The sequence below is a fragment of the Cucumis sativus genome, chromosome 2 (assembly GCF_000004075.3).
Source record: "Cucumis sativus cultivar 9930 chromosome 2, Cucumber_9930_V3, whole genome shotgun sequence".
Lineage (NCBI taxonomy): Eukaryota > Viridiplantae > Streptophyta > Magnoliopsida > Cucurbitales > Cucurbitaceae > Cucumis > Cucumis sativus.
Genome location: NC_026656.2, coordinates 10773431 through 10796438, shown reverse-complemented (window position 1 = coordinate 10796438; position 23008 = coordinate 10773431). Strand labels below are relative to the sequence as shown.

Sequence of the window (23008 nt, the reverse complement as noted above, 5' to 3'; positions counted from 1 at the left end):
ATTAGAGAGAACTCAGAGAAACACGTGAAGTAAGCTTAGAAGAGCTTATGAGAGAGCTTAGAGCTGAGACCTCTAAAGAGCTTAAAAGAGATTATTAATGAAAGCTTTGGTATTCATGGGAAGTCTAAAAGAGCTCAAAGAAAGCTCATTTGAGCCCTTACAAATGTAAGCTTGGTGGTTCTCAAGATGCTCATTGTAGAGCCTCTAAGAGCTTAGTAAGACAAAAAAAAGAAAGAAAGAAAAAAAACTCACGAAAGAAGAATCCACGTGGGAGATCAACTTAGCCTAGAGCTTAGTGACATCCATAGAGAAGAGCTCATAGGAGGATCAGAGGATCTCAAGGAAAAGGATTTATGGAGGAAGACCTCGACCTCTGAGTGACTAAGTGCACTATTTGAATTCTCAATGGATGAAAGCCATAAAGGAAGTGTTGAGAGTACTATATACACATGTTACAATGATAGTGTAACTGCTAATTGAGTATTAACTCATCGGCGGATTCTCTCAATATATAGTTGTGTATATCTAGTTGGTTCATTTTATACGTCCAACTCTCTGTATAAATCCTCTATGTAGCATTTATATTTCTTGGTTTAATCAATTTCTTCTAATCTAATTCAACAATTATATCCTGAATGTACTAGAATTAGAGTTAGAGTTATCTCCGTATTAAAACTTGTACACAATTGAAGTAGTCAATCTTATTTATTTATGTATGTATACAATATATTGAGTACATAGAAAATATAATGATCGGATAGAAAGTTGTTTTGAATACATTACAAATATTGAAAGGTGAGGGAAGGGAACAATGAGAATATTTGACTCAGATTCAATCTCATAAATAATCTTTGACCATAAAAAGTCAAACTTTCAATTCATATTCTTTAATCCTGATTATTATTCTAAAATATAAAGAGACTTCGGAACACAATCCTTCAGTTTCCCCCCCTCCATATGCCATTCTTTAATGCTAATTACGTCCCCTTTTAATATTAACAATCCTATCAATGATTCCATTGATCTTATAGTATATGTTAACGATTATGAAGTCTATTAATTGAATGATCTCCATCAAATAATCAAATAATCAAATAATCAAATAATTTAATTATTTGATGGGTCCATGTCAGGCCCAACCCAACCCAACCGATAGTTGGGCCAGAAAAAATTGGAAGCCTTTGTCATATGGGCTCATTGGGCCACCTTATGAGTTTCTCAATATTTTGGTACTCATGCTACTTTTTATTATTATTTATATTAAAGGGTAATAGTTTGATGGGAGTAAAGTAAGATATTTATGTGAGAGAAGTTATAAAAGATATTGAATTGTATGGAATAAGTGGTTAGAGCCTTAGAGGTGTGAAGTGATCTTGATTTAGAAATAAAATTTACGTACTTGCATCCCAAGTGTGGTTTAAAGATTTAATTATCCGAAAGTACTTTTTAAATATGGCAGGGAAGAAGTAATTTCATTAAAATAAAATTTAAAAAAAAAGGTAACTCTGACGTGGCAGTATACTATTGGAAGGCTTGGATCACCACTTTTAATGAGTATTCCTTCCCGCACCAAATGAAAGCAGAAACAATGGGGGGGAAGATGATGAAGAACTGGAACTCTCAAACAATTCTTCTCCAACATAATTTTGAACTTTTTCTCCCTCAAATCAACATTTCCGATCAATTTTCCTTTCATTTTTCCCGCGATCGCATTCCCAAACCCTAAACCTAACCCTTGCCTTTTCCTTCACTCTCTCCCCTTTTTCTTTCACTTTCCCAATAACCAAACTCTCTCTTCCACAACCAACTTCAACCCCCTTCTCTTTTACTTTTTCCTTTTCCACCGCAAAAGCCATTCGATTTCTTCATTTCTCAGGATTCCCCCCATTAAATTAACCCCACTCTGCGTCTCCCACCTCTTTCTGATGCGAAATTAGGGTTACTTTCATTTCGGAGCTTTTCCATGTAATCGACGGTCAGGGCTTTTGCTTGAGACGTCCATTTTCCTATGGATTTCGTTGAACTTGAGGCGATCGAAGGCCTCCGATGGTCATGGAACTCCTGGCCAGTTTCCAAACCTGAATCGTTGGCTCTCGTAATCCCTCTCAGTGTTATGTGTACGCCCTTGATGCAATCCGTCGAGCTCCCTACACTTTCTTATGAACCTCTCTTGTGTCTTAAATGTGGTGCTGTTTTGAACCCCTATGCTCGTGTTGATTACACGTCTCGCATTTGGTTCTGCTCCTTTTGCTACCAGAAGAATTCGTTCCCTCGTTCTTATGCTGGTATTGGGGAGACTAATCTTCCCGCAGAGCTTTTTCCGACTTACAGTACGGTGGAATATGCGCCCGGTAGAAAGATGGAGAGCCCTGTTGCGAATTCTGGTTCCAATGTCAATATGAGCCCTAGCTATGCAAGGAATCATTCATCTTCTTCTCTTTCAGTATCAGCTTCTTCGTCGCTGCCGGCTGGAGATTCCCGTGGAAATGGGCCCGCTTTTGTGTTCGTTGTTGATAGTTGTTCTGTAGAGAAGGAGCTTCAAGCACTTAAAAATGAGTTATTACTCGTTGTGGAACATCTGCCGGAGAATGCTTTAGTGGGGTTGATTTCTTTTGATTCAATGGTTCATGTTTATGACCTTAAATTTTCTGAGTGCTCAAGGGTCGTCCTCTTTCCTGGGGAACGTGAGCTCTCATCACTTCAGGTATTTTTTAATATTTGAATCTCTGTTTTAATTTTCTATCGTTACGAGTCTCTGATACCATTTACTGCACAATGTGGATACCATCTTCTAATGTAGAGACTTTAAAGGCATTGGTTTCTGGATAAAAGAGATATCTTATTTACTATTTTTAGTTAGTGAGGTTTAAGAGATGTTGAATTGAATCATGGAACGAGGGACATTGTTCTGATTCCTTGCTTTGCTTTTGAATCCCTCAGACCCAACAATTGTTGGGAATTTATGGGATGAAGCAGATGCAGCTGGGAAACACGCCAGTTGTTCCAGCACAAGGATTTTTGTTGCCAATATCTGAATGTGAGTTCAACATCACTACTGCAATTGAAGAGATGAAGACTTTGCTTAACATACCTGGCCATCGACCTCAGAGGGCTACTGGTGCTGCAATATCAGCTGCAGTTGCACTTCTTGAAGGATGCCGAGCAAATTCGGGTTCTCGTGTCATGGTTTTCACCTCTGGCCCTGCAACTGTAGGTCCAGGTATTGTTGTCAATTCGGATCTCGCTTACTCTATCAGAACGCATGGAGACATTCTTAATGGTCAGGCTCCTTACTTTAGAAAATCTTGTAGTTTCTATAAGGAAATGTCACAGAGGTTGTGTGATGGATCTATTGTTCTTGATCTTTTTGCCTGCTCTCTTGATCAAGTTGGAGCAGCAGAGCTAAAAGTCCCAGTTGAAAACTCTGGTGGATTCATGATGTTAGGAGAGTCATTTGAGTCGAATCAATTCAAGAAGTGCTTGCGGCATAGTTTTAGTCGAGATAAAGATGGTGATTTGAATATGTATTTTGATGCAACAATCGAGTTAGTAACCTCAAAGGATGTAAAAATCTGTGGTGCCCTTGGACCTTGCATGTCTCTTCATAGACCTAACAGTTCGGTGAGCGACAACGAAATTGGCGAAGGTGGTACTTACATTTGGAAGCTGAATACATTGTCCAGTAAAACCTGCATTTCCTTTTTCTTCCAAGTGAGTGAGGAGCAGAAGGTTCAACCTGGATCTGCGTTCTTCATCCAATTTATAACAAAATACAGAAAAGGAAACCTAGCGGTCCGGAAAAGAGTGACCACTGCTGCTAGGAGATGGGTCGCAAACCATTCACCAGAAATCAAGGCTGGGTTTGATCAAGAAGCAGCCGCTTCAGTGATGGCTAGGCTTGCTATTCATCGAGCAGAGACGTGTTATGCTCGTGATGTTATCAGATGGCTTGATGACACATTAATCCGTTTTGCCTCGAAGTTTGGTGATTATATACAAGAGGATCCTTCAACTTTCCGTTTGTCATCTAACTTCTCCTTGTACCCTCAATTCATGTACTACCTAAGAAGATCCCAGTTTATTGACGTCTTCAACAGTTGTCCTGATGAAACTGCTTTCTTCCGATTAATGCTAAACCGTGAGGGAGTTGTCGGTTCACTTATCATGATACAACCTACTCTTTTCCTCTACTCTTTTGATGGACCTCCTGTTCCTGTACTCCTAGATATTCGATCCATATCCCCAGATGTGATTTTGCTATTTGATTCCTACTTCTACGTTGTCATTCATTATGGTTCAAAGATTGCTCAGTGGAGGAAGCTTGGTTATGATGAGGACTCGAATCTAGAAAATTTGAGAAAGCTACTAGAGGCCCCAGAGATCGATGCTGAACAATTGATCGCTGAACGTATTCCAGTTCCTAAGCTTATAAAGTGTGACCAACATAGTAGTCAAGCACGGTTTCTTCTGGCTAAGTTAAACCCGTCTGTTACGCAAAACTCAACTTACAAGGAGGGATCAGACATAATCCTTACAGATGATTTAAGCTTGGAGGTTTTTATAGAACACCTACAAATTTTGGCAGTACAAGGCTGAAGAAGGATGAGATTTGTAATTTGTTAGAAGGAAGTTAGTTTATAGATAGTGTTGAGGAAAAGTACAAGGGAGAGATGGTTTTGGGGTGATTGATTGAGAGTTGTATTTTACCCATTTTTCTTCATAGTTGATGAAATGTAAATAACTGGTTTCTAATCCTACTCCATACCATTACCTGATGCATTTCAGCCATTGTTCACCTAAAGAGTTGGTATGCTTTAAGTTACACACAATGCGATGTTTGTCTTGTTGATTACTGAGTAAAAAATTCTGGGACCTTTGTATACAAAACCAACTTATATATAAAGAGCTTGTTGGATAACCATCGCGTTTTTTAAAATTATATATATATATATATATATTTTCCCACAATCTTTTACGCATTATTTCTTTTATTTTTATTTTAAATTTTAATTTAAGCATTTGTATTGCTAGCCCATTTTCAAAAAACAGAAAGCAAGTTTTTGAGTACTTTTATTTCCTCCAAATTTTGATTTCGATTTTGAAAATGTACCTGAAGTAGACAACAAAATACCGATGATTATCAGTTATACTTTTGAAAAGTAAAAAAACTAAAAACCAAAATGGTTATATAGATTATACCTGGGATAGTAAATTTGACAAAATTATTTATTAGCAAAATTACAAGGATAGAAATTTTGTTAATATTTTAGTTTGTTTTACTATGTTTGAAAATGCTCTTTATATCATATATATTTTTGGTTTCTTTACTTTAATTTTTTTAATGTTCCAATGTTGGGAAATTGATTCTTTCCCTAAGATTGGTAACGATTGGTTAAGGGTGTTAAAAAAACTCAATAACTTTGAATAGTACTCAATTACTTTGAAAAAACTTGAGTTGAGTCGAGTTTAAATAAATAAAAATTTTATGATTTGGATTGATTTATTGGTTCGACCGAACTTAGAATTGACTTGACTTCATTATTTTTGAATGATTTATTCTCTAAAATCTATTTTTTTTTAACATTTTGGAAAGAAAAGTTTTATTATATAAAATAAAATTTAAATGGTTAATCTTAATTCAATATATGAAAATAATTAAATCAATTTTTTACTTATTATGATTAGGCTGTTGATGAAAAAATGAACAAAAATATTTATAAAATATCATTGATAGTTGTTGATATATTAATCAATATCTATGAGTATTTATCACTAATAAATTGTGAAATTTTCTATATTTCTAAATGTTTTGGACAATTTTGTTATTTAAAATAATTTTTCAAAATTTAAATTTGACATTGACAAACTCGAACCAATCCAACCTAAATATTTTTAATGATTGAGTTGGACATAGAGGGTTATTTGAATCGATAAAATTTACGCCAAATAAGTGTGTTGGGTCTAAAAAGACCTTTTACCTAACCCAACCTGCAAACAACCTTACGTTAGGTTGACATGTTACGTTGGGATATTCACAAATCACACAAACGATGATGAAGTGAGACACAAAAAGTGTGAGAATTAATCTATGGGTAGTCCTTTATTTACAAACAACTTTTAATTCTATTTTAAATTAATTAAGTGGTATTAAGGGTCCATTTAAATTAAATTAAGAAAAAATGTTTTTCAAGAAACTCATTCTTGTTTAAACTCTTAAAATTGTTTAAAATACACTTAAGAATCTATTTTGAGGGTTTCCAAACACTTGCAGTTTTTCTTTTTTTAAATAACTTATTTTCTAAACTAAATACTTGAAAATGTAATCTAAATAAATAGTTTCTTTTAAAATTCTACAATATGATAAAAGTAATTTTGATGTAATTCTACTTAAATGTGCGGAGAAAAATAGAAAAGAAAAAAATGAGAAAAACTGCTTGTATACATTGAAGTTGTTAATCTAATTACACACATTTCTCTCTAATATTTCATTAACCTTGTTTAAACCATTATTACACACATCTAAAAATTGTGACTTAATATATTAGCATGTTAAGGATGAAAAGTTGAACAGGAGGGCACTAAAATACATGTTTATTTATTATTCAGGGGTGTCAAAGGTTATATAAATTTTGGTGCTTGGAAGAGGGCATAAATAAATGCATTAATAGTAAAGATGTAACTTTTAATGAGACAGAAATGTCGTTTTGTGTCAAAGAGTGGCCGGAATAGCATATAGTTGAACATGTTGTGACAAAGGTTAGAATTAATTCTAAAGTACAACGATCAATTGGTTTAGTTGTATCTGGTGATTAGTCACCACTAGTTTCATAGGCAGAGGCTATACAATAGTCTGAATCTGATGGTGAACAATCTCAATAGAAGAGGACTTTGTTTGATGGGGGAGCTTCTAGTGCAAAAAGCTCAAGTAACAATGACCTACCAAACAATCAGCTTACTCGAGAGAGGGCTTAAAGGGTGAAACATGCTTCTACAAGGTATGATTTTGTTGATTTAGTTGCTTATGCTCTTACTTGTGAAACTGACAGTATTGAAGCAGAGCCTTTTACTTTTGAGGAGGCAATTGTATTTGATTCGAAGAAACAATGGAAGAAATAGAAGGATGCTATGGAAACAAAAAATTGTTCTCATTGTAAAAGAATCAGACATGGTCATTGGTTCCAAAGCCTCCTAATCAGAAACTCATTCAATCAAAGTGGATTTACAAAATCAAGCCAAGTACATGAGGTAACAATAAGCCTAGGTATGAGGTTAGATTGGTAGCCAAGGGCTACACTATGAAGGAGGGAGTTGACGTTCATGAGATTTTCTCTCTGATGGTAAGACATTCATCCATTAGATTAATCTTATCTATTGTTGTTCACTTTGATATGTTTATTGAACAGATGGACGTCACCACAACATTTCTTTATGGAGAACTTGAGGAGATGATTTACATAACTCAACCTAAGAGGCTACGAGATGAAAGGTAAGAAAGACATGGTTTGTTGTCTTCACAACTCCATCTACGGACTGAAGCAATCTCCAAGACAGTGGTATATCAGGTTTGATACTTTTATTTTAAAGTAGGGGTTTCACATGACATCATATGATGATTGTGTTTACTGAAAACTATCTCATAAAGGTATGTATATCTATCTACTTTTGTATGTAGATGATATGATAATAGTGTCTAAGGATTATACTAAAATTTGTGAACTCAAGATACAGTTGAGTAATGAGTTTGGGATGAAAGATTTAGGTGAACTAAAAAGGATCCTAGACATGGATGTGAAAAGAGACAGGGACAAAGGTTTGTTAACCATTTTGCAGAAGAGTTATGTGCTTAAATAACTTAAAAAGTATAATATGAATGATTGCAAGACAATTTCAACACCCTTAGCATCTCATTTTAAACTTTCTTCGTTTCAATGTCCTGTTATTGAACAAGAAAGGTTAGAGATGTCTAATATTCCTTATTGTAATTCTATTGGAAGTATTATGTATTTGATGATTTGTACTAGGCCTCACTTAGGTTATGCTATGAATATGATAAGTAGGTTTATGTCAAATTTTGCGAAGGAGCATTGAAATGTTTGTGGTTGAAAAGGATTGTTGGTGAGTTGTTATTGCAGAAGTTTATTCCTGTCATCCGTTGTGATAGCCAGAGTGCTATACATCTTGCATAGAATCCATCTCATCATGAATGGTCTAAGCATATCGATGTCAAATTTCATCATATCATAAATGTTATTGCTAAAAAAGATGTTGAACTGATCAAAGTTCATATAGTTGAGAATTTGCCAGATATGTTAACCAAAGTTCTTACAGCTCATAGGTTTAAATACTTGTTAAATGAGCTAAAGGTTAAATCTCGATTAGGATGTTTGGAGAAGGAGTTTGGTGTCTTAAATAGTTTGTCGTAAGGGAGATTTGCGGAAAATGACAAATTATTTAAGAGTATTTAAATGGGTTTTTTTGTTAGGGGTAGAATTGTAAATTGTTTCAATGACATTTTTGCAATTACTTTCATCTTTATTTTAGGTCTCTTAATTGAGGAGAAAAGAAGAGGGGCAACCAAAAGAAAAAACACACTAATAGAGTGAGGCAGTCGACATTCACATATAAAGAGAAAAAAAGTGACTTTTCAGCAAAACCAAAAAGGGAAAGAGTGATTGTAGACGAGGGTTTAGTATGTTAGAGGAGGGTTGGCCGTGAATTTTTTTGACGTTGTCATGAGCGATTTGACGTTGGCGTTCTAACGGTTCTTTTTGTTGGAATTTATGTCCTAAAACTCGTAGATTGTAAATATAATACATTGCCTGTTATTAATAAAGTGTTATTATTATAATAATTGTTATTGATTAAATTTATTAGTTTTGTCTTAATAACCCAAATCCAATAAACTAACATCCTAAGCTGTTTAATGAGTCTTGAACAATATGTAGAGACATATAGGGATCGATGTTCAAAATCATCTTAAAGGGTCTATAGTATAGGGATAAGGCTAGGTACATTATCCTGGTAACACTATTGATACAGATCACTTTGTATTTGATACAAGCCCAATGATCAAACGCATTCGTGTAGTTGACATGTGAGTGGGGGTATCCTATGCAATGAGTTTGCATAAGATCGAACCGCGAATTAGTAACCACTAGATGTAACTCCATTAACTAGGTAGGTTTCTGTTTCACTAGGATGACCTAGGTAACTTAGTCTTAATCATGAGTGTGTAATGAACTTCTGTTCGTGAGGGATTGTCCTTTGATTTGTATGGGTGAGAGTGGATCGTCGACTCAATAAACTTATCATTTTGGGGACAAGACCGAGTGAGGAGCTGGGAACATAATTACACAAGATGAAATTCACTCATTCCCTACTTTAGGGTAAGTAGGGAATGAGTGAATTTCATGGATTGAGTGTTCTCTTACATGGTGTCTCCAGGTCTTGAACAAAGGGCCCTACCCTCTCCATGAAACGAGAGAGGTTTCTGTTTGTTGGTAAGACCATTAACAGATTGTTCAATGGAGGAGCACTAATATTTAAGGATTAAAGGTAACCTAGGGGTAAAACGGTAAATTAACCCAACTGGAGTTACGAACACTTGTGAAGGACTAACTTAGTGTTATTGGTCTATATCCGTGGACATAGAAATATATCTACAGTGAGAAGAGTTCAATTGTGAGTCTTTAGTGGAGTGTACACACAATTAACAAATATTGATTAATGTGGTTAATGAGTTTAGCCAATTGATCTCAGATCTTTGTAGCTTCTGATCTGTAGATCCATTAGGTCTCATTCATAGCTCGTAAAGGGTAATGAGATTTAATTTATATTGGTTGTAATTTGAAATGTTCAAATATACTTAGGGAATTAGTTTAATATACAGTGATACATTATAATATAAAGTTTGTGAAACTTTATTATAAATTTAATTTTGGATATGATTCAAAATTAATTTATGAGAGATAAAATATTTGAATGAGTTCAAATATTAATATGAATTGGATTCATATTAAAATTATTGGTTATGAGAGAAACTTATATTTGAATATAATTCAAATTTAATTTAAGTTAAATATCTTATATTTAACTAAGCTATTAATTAATTGGAGAATTAATTAATAATTTAGTTTTATTTAATTAAATTTGATTTAATTAAATTTATAAAATGATATTGCAGATATATTAATTAAATATGATTTAATTAATTATATTAATAAGATGTTGGAGAGATATTTATTCAAATAAGAGTTGAATGAATTATTAATTAAATATAACTTAATTAATTATTAACTAATTGGTTAATTGTTAATTAATTAGTAGATTTGATATTAAAAATCTCATGATTCTCTCCTACTCCTTTTCCTATTCCAAGAAGAGAAGAGAGCTATAAATATGTAGAAGAAAACAGTTTTCTTGATCCAAGTTCATTAAGAAAAAAGAACATTTTTTTTTCTTTGCAAAAAGAGTTTCTCCCAAATATCTCTAAACCTTTTTCCATCTCAATTAGTTCCCATAAGCCAATTTCATCCCAGAGGATAGCAAGGTCTCTGACGGGTGGTGTCCTAATTTGGAGATTGATTTGTAAATTCAGAGATGTTATCGAAAGTAAGTTCTCGTATCTTATCTTTAAAAGCATGCTTAGAATCTATTTAGAATTTTGATTCTAAAATTTTGCCAATGTACCGGTATTTTAAGATTTCCAAATTAATTTGAAAAATGGTTCTTTAAACCATAGGGCTTTTATCCCTTCACTTTTGACATTTGGCGATGAGTTTTCGAGTGTGGTATGCAGTTGTGTGTGCTCTATAATCTGTGGTATTTTGTAATAGGTGTTCGACATGTGGATCTTCAATCATAGAAGGTTGTTTCCATCAGTTCTAGGTCTCGTTTTGGGGTTGTTTCTTGTGGGTTTTGGGTCTCGATATCAGAGGCAACAACCGACATGTGTGTCTCTTAGTGTCTTGGTGTTTTGGTCATGGTATGGTCGGGTTTGGCGTGATAAATATAGATTGTTGCTTAATTGTTGATATTTGTAACTGAAACTTCACTGCTCTAAATAAAATCCCTCAAAGCTGGTTTTTAAAGTGGATGTAGACCAAATTGGTCAAACAACTATAATTTTTTTTTCTTGTTAGGGCAACAAACATCCACAATGATATCAAAATCATGCCTCTAACTTAAGCATGCTAGTATGATCCTCAAGTGTTGAGCAAAGGTGTAGTAGAGCCTCAAAAACCTCAAAAGTAGGTCATGATGAGATATGTGATTAAACTTTATTGGATGGGCAGTGTGCTCCGAGAAAAGGAGTTAGCTTAGATAGAGCTTGGCAGATGAATGACTATTTGAGGTGAGGATCATAGTAATTTGTTCAAGGGAAGAATTGTAATGTAGGACTTGTTTGGGGGTAGGATTGTAATGCGACCAAAGTCCCACATCAATTAGATAATGGGATGATCATAGGTATATAAGTAAGGACAGCTATCTCTTTTGGTATGAGACCTTTTGAAATGTAAAACCTAGGCTATGTTATTTTTGTTATTTTCCTTTTTTTTTTTTACCCTAAAATATTTGTTAGGACAACAAACCCCTCAAATATCTCGACAATAGACAACAAACCCCCTATACAAACTAAGGGCCTAAAATTTACATTTTCTTTTAGGTATTTTTGTACGTAATCTCGGGTTTTATTTAAGGATCTCAGTTGAGTTGTTTTGTATTTGTCGCATAATTTGTATAGTGTTTCAAATCTTGACTGAGTGTGTAATGATTTCACCTTGAGATTTGGATGTATTTTTAATTTTTCTTTGCATATTTGTAGAGTGCCTTGCGTATTTGTTTGTTTGTTGGTGAATGAAAAGAGACTGAAAAAGAATACGTTGGAGGTCAAATGAAAGGGTTGAATGTCAACGAATTAGTATAAAATTTAAGAAGTTTTTAGGAGAAATTTGTAGAATTTGTGGGATAAATTATGTTGAGCACGAGTTTATTCTAAAGTGCTTGTATAATGACCTATTGTATCTGCTTCTGTTGTTAGTAATCAAGAAAATCTTCAATTTTTTGAACTGGTGATGATGTGTGTCAAGTAGCGGTTTTGGTTTCTAAGGTATTGATGCCATCCCATCAATCTAGAAGTACTTCGACGTCAATTACTATTCCAATGGTTCAAAAAACATTAAATTATTGTCACCTGAGCTCAACCTCCAATTAATCCCAAAATACAATGGTGTCTTGAATGAGGTCTAGGATTTAAGTCCATTGACTACTAACGTGCGTCCTTTAGATTTGAGAGACAAAGCAAATGAATTGATTAGCATGGTACATGTAGATTTATCGAATGCTTATGATGTTGACGTGGATGTTGAGGAGTTTGAGGTATCTGAGGTGGATGTCAGCACTCATTTTGTAAATCATATTTAATTGATAGATGATCATACACCGATTGCAACAAGGGTTGAATGTACGTTTAGTATAGAATCAAGTGAAGAAAGAGGACATGTGGGTGATAGAAACCCGACTCGTGATGATCAGTTAGAGTGCCTAGTGGACTGTGACGATGAACAATCAACAGTGTTAAGAAGTGGAAGCATAATAAAAAATTGATGGATCGATCTATTGACGTTTCAGCTGAGTCATAGTTTGAAGATATTAAAGTTGGTTATTTGTTTTTAAGAAATAAAGAGTTAGTGAAAAATTTGTTTGTAATTGCCCTTAGGATGAATTTTTAGTACCGTGTTCATAGATCGAATAAGAAATTATATGTCGTAAGATGCGTTAATTCAGTTTGTTTGTGTAAACTAAGGGCCATTAAAATTTTTTGATATGTTTAAAGTTTCTAAGTATATGCTAGTACTCACACATGTGAAAAGATTATACGAAAGCAGGATCACAAGGAAGCCAAGAGTTGGATAATAGCCTAATTAATTAAGTCGAAGTACCAAGATAATGTTAATCATGGTTATAGGTCGAAGGAAATAATACAAATAACCCATTTGCCTCAAATTTCACAAATAACCTTAAACACTAAATTTAAAACAAAGCCCTAAACTATCAAATGGTTCAAATTTAATTACCTCTACAGATTTAAGCGCGGGATACACTTCGCAAGGTTTGTCACGCAAAAATTAGTCAATCTTGAGAGCAAAACGTTCAAGCTCGGTCGGAATGAGAAGCTTGTTTGGCCAAAGTGAATATCAAACGTTTGGAAAAACAATGGTATTTTGATAATTTGAACAAATGCTTTATTTTGAATTTTAAAAACAAAAACATAAAATCACGGGTACAATCTCGACCGAGATTACTCCAGAAAAACAAAAGTGTAAGTTTTTAAAAAATACGCTACTTTTGAAATGTAAAACCTAAAATGTTTGATTATTGTGAGTTTTCCAAAAAAGAAATTCTTCACTATTGCCCTATGACATTTCTACAAATAAATAATTTTTTTAATATTTTGTGAATAAAGAAAAGGAGAGCTTAAGATTAAGTACAAAGCCTAGGTGGTATGTAATGGTTTAAATACAAAAAAATTATCTAACCATTGCTCATATTTTCTTAATTGAGCATATCTTAATACACTTTTTTCGGTCTCCTCTGTCCTAGTTTTTGAACTAAAAATAGTTTTATCTAAAATTATTTGGTTTATTAATAAGACTAACCTTTTCTTTCTTTCTATTTTTTTTTTATTCTTATTGTTTTTCCTAATTTTTATTAAATGAAACAAAAAGTTACCCTTAATAGATACACTATAAAAAAAATGAAAAATTATTTCAAATAAATAAACTTCTAAAGATATTTATAAATATAACGAAATATTACCATCTGTTTGTGATAGACACATATAGTAGTATATTTTGGACTATCGTAGATAGACGATGAAATTTTGTTTTATTTTATAAATATTTTAATTCATTTTACTATATTAAAAAAATAATCTAAAAGCTCTCTATTTAATTGGCTAATTTTGGTTGAAAATCACCATTTTTCCACACCTAAATGCATATTATCCTTGGTTGAAAGAAAAATAAATTAGAAATTGGACCAATGTGTCAAAATAGGGCAAGCTAATTGAGATGAAAATGATGAAATCTATGTTTTAAAATGGAAGGGTTTGAGTAATTATTCTTATCGAATAAAAAAAGATATTTTAAATTATAAAATATAGGAAAATTTCCGATCCTATTAAATTTTTTTTATTCTATGTTTTGTAAATAGATTTATTATTATTATTTTTTATATTCATGACAATTCCAAGAAGAAAATAAATGGGAGGATTTAATTTAAAAATAATTTGAGGGGTGTAGATGTGATGTGAGAATGACACGTGGAATCATAACGGAAGCTCTAAAAGCAAATGCTTTGGCAATCAAATCTACTTACGTGGATGCCATTCATTTTTCAACCTTTCAATTCACTATAATGAATTAGATGCTTTTCGTTCAAATTACTTCTTCCTATAGATGAATTTGAAGTAAATCAATTTCATTTCCATCAAATTTCAACCTTTCATGTATCATTCTTACAAGTCCAATTTCATAGTTCAATTGACATAAATATTGAACGAAAATTGGAATGGATAACCATTTCAACAATGATAATGAAGGATATAGCAAAATTTTAGAAAAATTGCAAATATAGTAAAACTATCACTGATAGACTTGTATCACTGATACCCTTCGTATAGTCTATCAGTGGTAGACCAATATTGTATGGAATTACATAAATAAGGAATTGTAGTTCGAACTCCTCCGTTGGAGCAACATAAATAAGGAATCGATCAAATTAAGGCTTCAAATCGCTCTAAAAGCAAGAAAAACAAGAGGATAAACGATGACTTAGAATTATAATGAAATTGCTTACCAACCCATAAACTTTCAATTTATACAATACATTCTTAATAGTGTATCACATATAGGAATATTTTAAAAAAATTATAAATATAACAAAGTCTACGGCATATATATAAAATCTAGAGTAGTTACAATAGGTAATGCTTTTAGAGTTAATGATTAAGTATGTAGGAACATTCTTAAAAAAATTGTAAATATAACAAAGTCTATATGTGATAAATTCTATCGTCGATGGACATTTATTAGTTAATGATATAGTCTATCTTTAACGGATTTTTGTTATTGGGTTATGGTCTACCATTGATAAAGTTTTTACTAGCTATATGATCTACAATAAACTTTTAAGTTTAATTAAATTTTACTATATTTATAAAAATAAAACTATATGATATTATATTTGTTAATATTTTATATGTTAGATTATTATATTCATGACTACCTCAAAATGGAAAGGCTGAAATTTATAGTTAACCTCTGTTTTATTATAAATGGATTGCCTAATTGATCATCTCTTTTCAGATCACAAGCAAAACATACATGCCATTTTTATTCTAAATACATATATATTTTTATCAATTACAAATTTAAATTTGACTAATTCCAGAGCTTTTAGAAAATGTATAATAAATTTCTCAACCACAATATAACATCTTGAAATTTTTTAAACTAAAATTAATTAGCCACTTTATAGTCACTACATATAACTTAAACGTAATAGAACTTTGAGCTTTTAATTTTGTACTGAGTAGATCTTCCATCAACTATATTTTAATGAAATTAAAAAAATTAGTGATATATGTTATTCAAAAAATTTACGGAATATTAAATACACAATCTCAAGTTGAATGACTAAAAGTTAACAAGTTAATTATATTCTAACTAGTTGTTGTCACACACTTGTACAAACCTTTCTATAACTAATTAATAGTTATTGTTGAATGGCCAAATATAAAATTCAATTTTGGTGAGAAAATTGGATTGTAAGATGTTAAGATTTGTACATGGGTGCGGTATAATTAAGTGTAGCAAGTTGAGAGTTTGAGTATTAGAATAAATTTACTCTTTTTTGAAACTATCATGTTGCATTGATAGTGTTGCATTGATAGGTATAAGTCCTTTCTAATAGAATTTCAAAGTTACATTAAAATTATCATTTAACGCATTAGATTGGGAAATGCCCCTTTGGTATTTTTTCTAGATTGGGACATATTAGGTACTTTTGTTAGGCTGGTGGAGCATGGTTGTTCAAAAGCTAACTCCATTTCCAAGACTCAAATATGAAATTTCCTAGTTGGTATTTTTCTTTTTGCTGAGTCAGTAGGTATCCTATTTGGACACAATTCAACATCATAAAGATCAAATAAGTTAACTACTCAATTATTATATTACACAAAATTAATATGAACTTTCTTCCTCTACTAACTTTTGTACAATAGCTCAACAAGAAACATGTGAATAAATGTAAGACTCAGATGCCATTATAGATTGATAGGAAGATATTAAAGTCAACTAATTAATTAAATTATATGAAACACTTGATTGAAAATGGAAATCTTATAAATGTAAAATAAAACCCCATAACTTAAACTCTTATCTTCTTCTTTTTTTCCCTTTCAATCTCTCTCAATTTTAATTCTCACTAAATTAATTGTTTCTTTTGTCACTAATGACTCTATTTATTTCTTCAATACCATAGCTTAAACAATCTTCTCTTTCATTCAAAATTCCAACAACCTCACTAACTATACCACCCTTTTTCACTCTCATTTCTCCTTCATAAATATCAATTGTTTTTTTCTTCAATAAAACATTATATATATTAACACTCATGTTTAGTTTTTGGGTTAAAAGCTATTAATTACCTCCTATAAAATAAACGTGTTATTTACTAGGTCATGTTAAGCTTCCAATTTATTGGCTTGCACATTTATTGACTTAAAAAATTTACTTTGATAAGTTCTTTTTCAAAGAAAAATAAAAGAACCTTTAGAGTTTGTCCCATTTGTTCTTAAAATATTAATTCTTTCTAAAGTTGTAACATTTTGGTTGATACTCTTTAAAATTGCTTTGGAGTAGAAATTGCGTAAGAACAAAAGAAAAAGTTCCTCGGTCGGACTTTGAAAGGAAAAACAAAGTCAATTTTGAAAGAAGTCATGTTTAGTTTTTTTAAAACATACATTTGGATAAAAGTCGTGGACATAAACATAATTTTTACTCGAAAGTTAGTGATGGTGATGAACTCCAATGGAAAATGGAGACTAAAAAGGACAGGTGAAATCATTACAAGTCATTGCTACACCCATTTAGCCCAATTTCCATCCATCATTCAAACAAATTTGTTCTCAAAGGTAATTCAAAATATTTAGAAAAATGTCAAAAATATTAATACAACTTTTGAGAGAATATAAATATTTTTTAAACAACTCAACAAAATTCAATTCTTTAAGGTTAAGTTTACAATTTTAATTCTTAAACTTTGTAGAACGTGTGTGATTATTTAGTTGAACTTGATATTTTTATTTTTAAAAATTTTGGATTTAGAGTTCTAGTATATATAAATTGAAGAATTATTTTTTAAAAAATTTAAATTTAATCGTTAAAAATTTATTAGAACACATTTTTAATAAAAACAAAATAAAGATTAACAATGTCACCAAACTTATAATGTAAGTTTTTTATATTTTAACCTTACGAAAATTATTTAAAAGAAAGATAAAAATGTTTACGAATTACAAAATAAGAGTTTCTCGATACGAATGATCATCTTTGTACAATTGTAACCCCTAAAGATGGATCATTCATACAAATTTGTAACTTTTTACTTACATCATGTTTCACTTTGTTGGGAGCACAAACTCATCACATAACAAATATATATCCATCCAATCCGATTAAAACGCCCTAGCTTGAGACCGATCTTGGTGAACATATCCTGATGAGTACATATTCCGCCTGATCGATTAAGACTATCCCAAACTTCGATTTCAGTGATCAACACTTTATGATGGAGAACTTTGAATGGACTAAACCTTTCTTCTTGCAATTGTGATTTAGCCAACCAATCCAATTGAAAAGCCATAACTTAATAAGTTTGCACCAAAAAACAGACTTCCTAATTTTAGATTAAGCAATAATTTTGCATTTGAAGTACATGTTTCTTTTAACCCCACGAAGTTTCATACTTCAAAACTCTCAGTTTAGCCCATAAACAATTTCATTGTGTGCTATTATTGTTATTATTCACTAGAAGAAAACTTGTCTACTATGACAGGTATATATCTCAAAAAATGAATGGGAAAATAAAAAACTGTCACAAAATAGAAAATTTCGCATTTTTGACCGGAAAAGACGGAAAATAAAAAACTTTCACAAAATATAATATTATTTTTCTTTTTAGGATAATTATAGTGTGTTATCGTAATTAATTGTTTATGACTTTGAAAAAATGAAAAGCATATGTTTGGCTTGAAGCATGAATGTCATATGGTCATAAATAACTACTTCCCCCTTCTTTAAATTGTTCAATGAAAATTATTAATGTAAATTCTTCCTTTTAGGCTTAATTACATTTGTTACCTTAGTTATGTTGTATAGGGTTCTTATTTGTTTAGTCACATTGTTGTAAAATTACATAGAAATCTTAATCAATAAAATATTGATCCACATATTGATTAACATGGTATCAGAACTTTTAACCTAGGGTTATTGTATAGTCGCCGCCGTCGAGATCCAGCGTACCTCTTGCCGCCGCTGTCGAGATCTCTGCCGTGAAGCCATTGACGACTATTAGATCTCATGTCGTCCCCTATCGGTCTCTGTATGCAAGTCTCTTTTTCAGATCTGAAGAATATATCTCACAGTCACGAACCTCGTCTCCGTTCAACAATCCACATGTTGGACTCTTGCAAACCAGATCCGACGAACCCAAATTCGACGAACCCAGATCCGTCGAACCCAGAATCGCGCGTCCGTCACACGTCCGTTCTCAACTCTGATTCACGTTCGTCTTCGTCCGTCACGCATCCGTGTTTTGCAACCAGTCGCAATCCAACCACGAACTCAAGTCGAGTTTGCAAGTTCGCAACCCCAGCCACGAATCCAAACCAGATTCGACGAAACTCCAACTGCAAACCCGATTCGTCCACGTTAGCCGTGATTTGTGGTTGACGCTCCTGCTTACTCAGTTACTCTTACAAGTGAGATTTTTTTTCAGAGAGACCATATTATCAAACCCATTAGCACAATACTTGATGGAACAAACTACATCACTTGGACAAATCAAATGAAAAGTTTTCTAATTGGACAAAAACTATGACCCATTGTAACTGGGAACATAATTAAACCAAAATTTTTTAGAATAGGAGGCAGAAAGAAGGAGAGCACGAACGAACTGAGTCAAAAATGTGATAATGTTTGCTCTTAGCACACCCATTTTGTTGAGAAGTACGAGGAGGACAAGAGCGTTGAACAAGAGTGCCCTCTTGGAAGAGAAAGGAAAGAAAAGTGGAGTCTTTATACTCCAAGGCATTATCACTGCGAAGAGTTTTGATAGGATAAGAGAATTGAGTGCAAATCATGTTAGCAAACTCAATATAAGTGCGTGATAATTCAGAATGATGCTTCAGAAAATAAATCCATGTAAATTGAGAGTAGTCAAATAAAACATAGTAGCGATATCCATGAAACATAAACACATATTACATTTTGCCCTTGTTGATTGAGAATCGTATCCGTGGCTACCGCAGTTTTCCTGGTCTGCCTGGTCTGCCTGTCCCCAATAATTAATTCTCGTTGACCACGTCCGATAGGAATCATCGAATCAATAAGACTAGTAGTAGTAGGGGCAGGACCCCAAATGTCAGAATGAACTAAATCAAATGGTTTATCACATATAGAAGTGGATTGAAAAAAAGACAAAACAGGTTGTTTCGTAAGTTTGCAATTTAAACAGTTGAAAGGAACAAACTTAGTAAGATTATTCAAATTGTTAACCGAAATTAAATGACGAAGTTTTTCAAAAGAAGCATGATCAAGACGAAGGTGCCACTGATATGTGTCAGATTCAGCGACAGAAGCAAAAATGGAGGAAGAAGAAGGAAGCTGAAGAGATATGAGCTCAAACAATCTTCCCACTTTGCGACTCATACCAATCGTCTGTCCCGTCTGCAGATCCTGAACCTGACAACCATTAGGGAAAAAGGAAACAGTTAAGCTAAGGTCACATAATTGACCAATAGACAATATTAAATGTCAAGTTGGGTACACAGTAAGTTTGAGGAAGATGTAGATTAGAAGTGTTAATGGTACCAGTATGAGAGATGTTTATACAGTTACCATCAGCAACATAAATAGAAGGTAAGGATTTTGCAGGACTAGAAGTAGACATGAGAGAAAAGTAAGAGATCATATGATTACAATAGGCAGAATCAAGAAGCCATCGGTTACCTGGCGAGACAACAAGAGCAGAGGATGATGAAATTAACTGATTCAATAGGCTCTGAAGATCACTTATCTGAAGAGGGGAGTTGGAATCATCTGAAGTAGCAGCAATGACAGAGGAGGTACCCGACTTAGTAAAGTTTTTGTCTTTGGTAGGCATACCAGGAGGTTGATGTGGTCTTTTAGGACAATTGTCCAAAATATGACCACGTTTATGACAATACATGCACTCTATTTTAAGACAATCAATAAATTTATGACCAGAGAGCTTGCAATTCTTACAAAACATGTTTGATGCTCTATTGGGTGGATAAATGCTTGCAAGGACAACATCGTAATGTTTAGCGGGATTGATGCCAAGACGCTTCTCTTCAAACAAAATTTATTGGACAGCAGTATCCAATAATGGCAAGGGACTCTGGCGTAGTAAGGCAGCCCTGACAGATTCATATTCTGGACGTAATCCCATAAGGACCTTAATAAGACGAAGATGATCTTTGCTAATTTTAGCTTGATCAAGCTGAGTCTAGATGAGTTGGAGAACTGCCAAATATTCATTGATAGGCTGATCAATATTCGATGGAGATTAACAAGAGTACTGTGCAGTTGATAGTAATGTGCTAATCCGATAGATTTAAAGCGTGTAGACAAAAAATCCCATAATTCTTTAGTATCATCAAAACCATCAAACTGTGCATGTATAGTAGGAATAGAAGTGTTACCAAGCCAGGTGATAATTTGATGATTCTTACTGTTCCAATCTTTGAGGCGTTCAATGAATTTGCTATCTTTTTCCTTGTCCTTATCCTGAAAAAATTTTGGACTGAAGCTGCTCTTACATCCGTCTATACCATTAATCGTCTTTCTTCCTCTCTTCTTCAGAATACCTCTTTGTTCGAAAGATTATATGGTACTTCTCCCAACTACTCTAACCTTAAAGCTTTTGGTTGTGCTTGCTTTGTTTTTCTCCATCCTCATGAACGCACTAAACTTGAACCACGGGCCCGCCTTTGTTGCTTTCTTGGCTATGGCACCGAACATAAAGGTTTTCGTTGATGAGACCCTCTTTCCAAAAGACTTCGTATATCTCGAAATGTCACCTTCTAGGAACATACTATGTTCTCTCGTTTGACCTCCTTTCACACTTCCTTCTCAAGTCCTCACCCCTTCTTTACTGATACATCTGTTGAACTTTTTCCTATTTCTGAAATCACTTTGGATACTGAGCTTACTTAATCTGCACCTGCTCCTGCAAACTTGAACTAACCGTCAGTCTCCAATGATGTTCCTGAACCTACTCCAGATACTCCTACTTGTCGCTCTACTCGGGTAAGAGGACCTCCCACTCATCTCTCTGATTATCATTGTTTTTCACCATTTTTTCCTTATTAAACCCACCTCATATCAAGAGGTTAGTACTGGCCCTTTATGGCAGACAACAATGAATGATGAATTACAGGCTCTTGAAAAAACACACACTTGAGACTATGTTGATTTACCTCCTGGTAAAAGACCCAACCCATTGGATGCAAGTGGATTCACAAAATCAAGACACTCTGATGGCACTATTGAGTGCTATAAGGCTCGTCTTGTTGCAAAAGGATACTCGCAAGAATATGAGATTGACTATGAAGAAACTTTTGCTCCCGTTGCTCGAATGACATCTGTTCGCAGTCTGTTAGCTATTGCTGCTGTCAAACAGTGGCCTCTTCTTCAGATGGATGTCAAGAATGCCTTTCTCAATGGGACTCTTTCTAAAGAAGTTTACATGAAGCCACCACCTGATATTTCTTCTCCTTCTAACAAAGTGTGTCTTCTCCGTCGCGCATTATATGGCCTAAAACAGGCTCCACGAGCATGGTTTGCTACATTTAGCTCCAATATTACTCAACTCGGCTTTACATCTAGCGCACATGACACTACGCTCTTTACAGGACAGACACCCCAGGGTATTGTTCTTCTTCTTCTTTATGTTGATGATATGATTATTACTGGTAATGATCCACAGGCCATATCCGACCTACAACATTATCTTGGTCAACATTTTGAGATGAAAGACCTTGGTTCTCTCAACTACTTTCTTGGTCTTGAAGTCTCTCGACACTCTGTTGGTTATTTGTTATCTCAAGCAAAGTATGCCTCTGATCTTTTAGCTCGCTCAGGCATCACTGACTCCAACACAACTTCGACACCATTAGATCCCAATATCCATCTAACTCCTTTTGATGGCGTTTCTCTTGAAGATGTGAGCATATATCGACAACTTGTTGGCAGTATTATCTATCTAACAGAGACTCGTCCAGGTATTGCATATGTTATTCACATTGTCAGTCAATTTATGGCTGCTCCTAGAACCATCCATTTTATTTCTGTTCTACGCATCCTTCGTTATGTCAAGGAAACTTTAGGACATGGCCTTCAGTTTTCTTCTCAATCTTCTTTTGTGTTGTCTGGCTATTCTGTTGCAGACTGGGCTGGAGATCCCACTGATCGCCGATCCACCACGGGTTACTGTTTCTACTTAGGAGATTCCCTCATCTTGTGGCATAGTAAGAAACAAAGTGTTGTCTCTCGTTCAAGTACTGAATCAGAATATTGTGCTCTTGTTGATGCCACCGCTGAACTCCTATGGCTTCGTTGGCTCCTTGCTGATATGGGAGCCCCTCAACAAAGTTCCACCCTCTTCACTGTGACAATTGTAGTGTCATTCAGATTGCTCA

General features: G+C 33.6%; 1 protein-coding gene across 1 annotated transcript; it reads left to right on the top strand.

Annotated features, from left to right (window-relative positions):
- Positions 1-1573: 1573 nt before the first annotated feature.
- LOC101204086 (protein transport protein SEC23) lies at positions 1574-4824 on the top strand. Its single transcript, XM_004150385.3, has 2 exons — positions 1574-2704; positions 2941-4824. The coding sequence occupies exons 1-2, from the start codon at positions 2009-2011 to the stop codon at positions 4594-4596; spliced, it is 2352 nt and encodes a 783-aa protein (XP_004150433.1). The 5' UTR covers positions 1574-2008; the 3' UTR covers positions 4597-4824.
- The last annotated feature ends 18184 nt before the right edge of the window (positions 4825-23008 follow it).

Coding starts and splice junctions, on each gene's coding strand:
- LOC101204086 (XM_004150385.3), top strand. CDS start 2,009: ATGGATTTCGTTGAACTTGAGGCGATCGAAGGCCTCCGATGGTCATGG. Junction 2,705..2,940: donor GTGAGCTCTCATCACTTCAG/GTATTTTTTAAT, acceptor TGAATCCCTCAG/ACCCAACAATTGTTGGGAAT.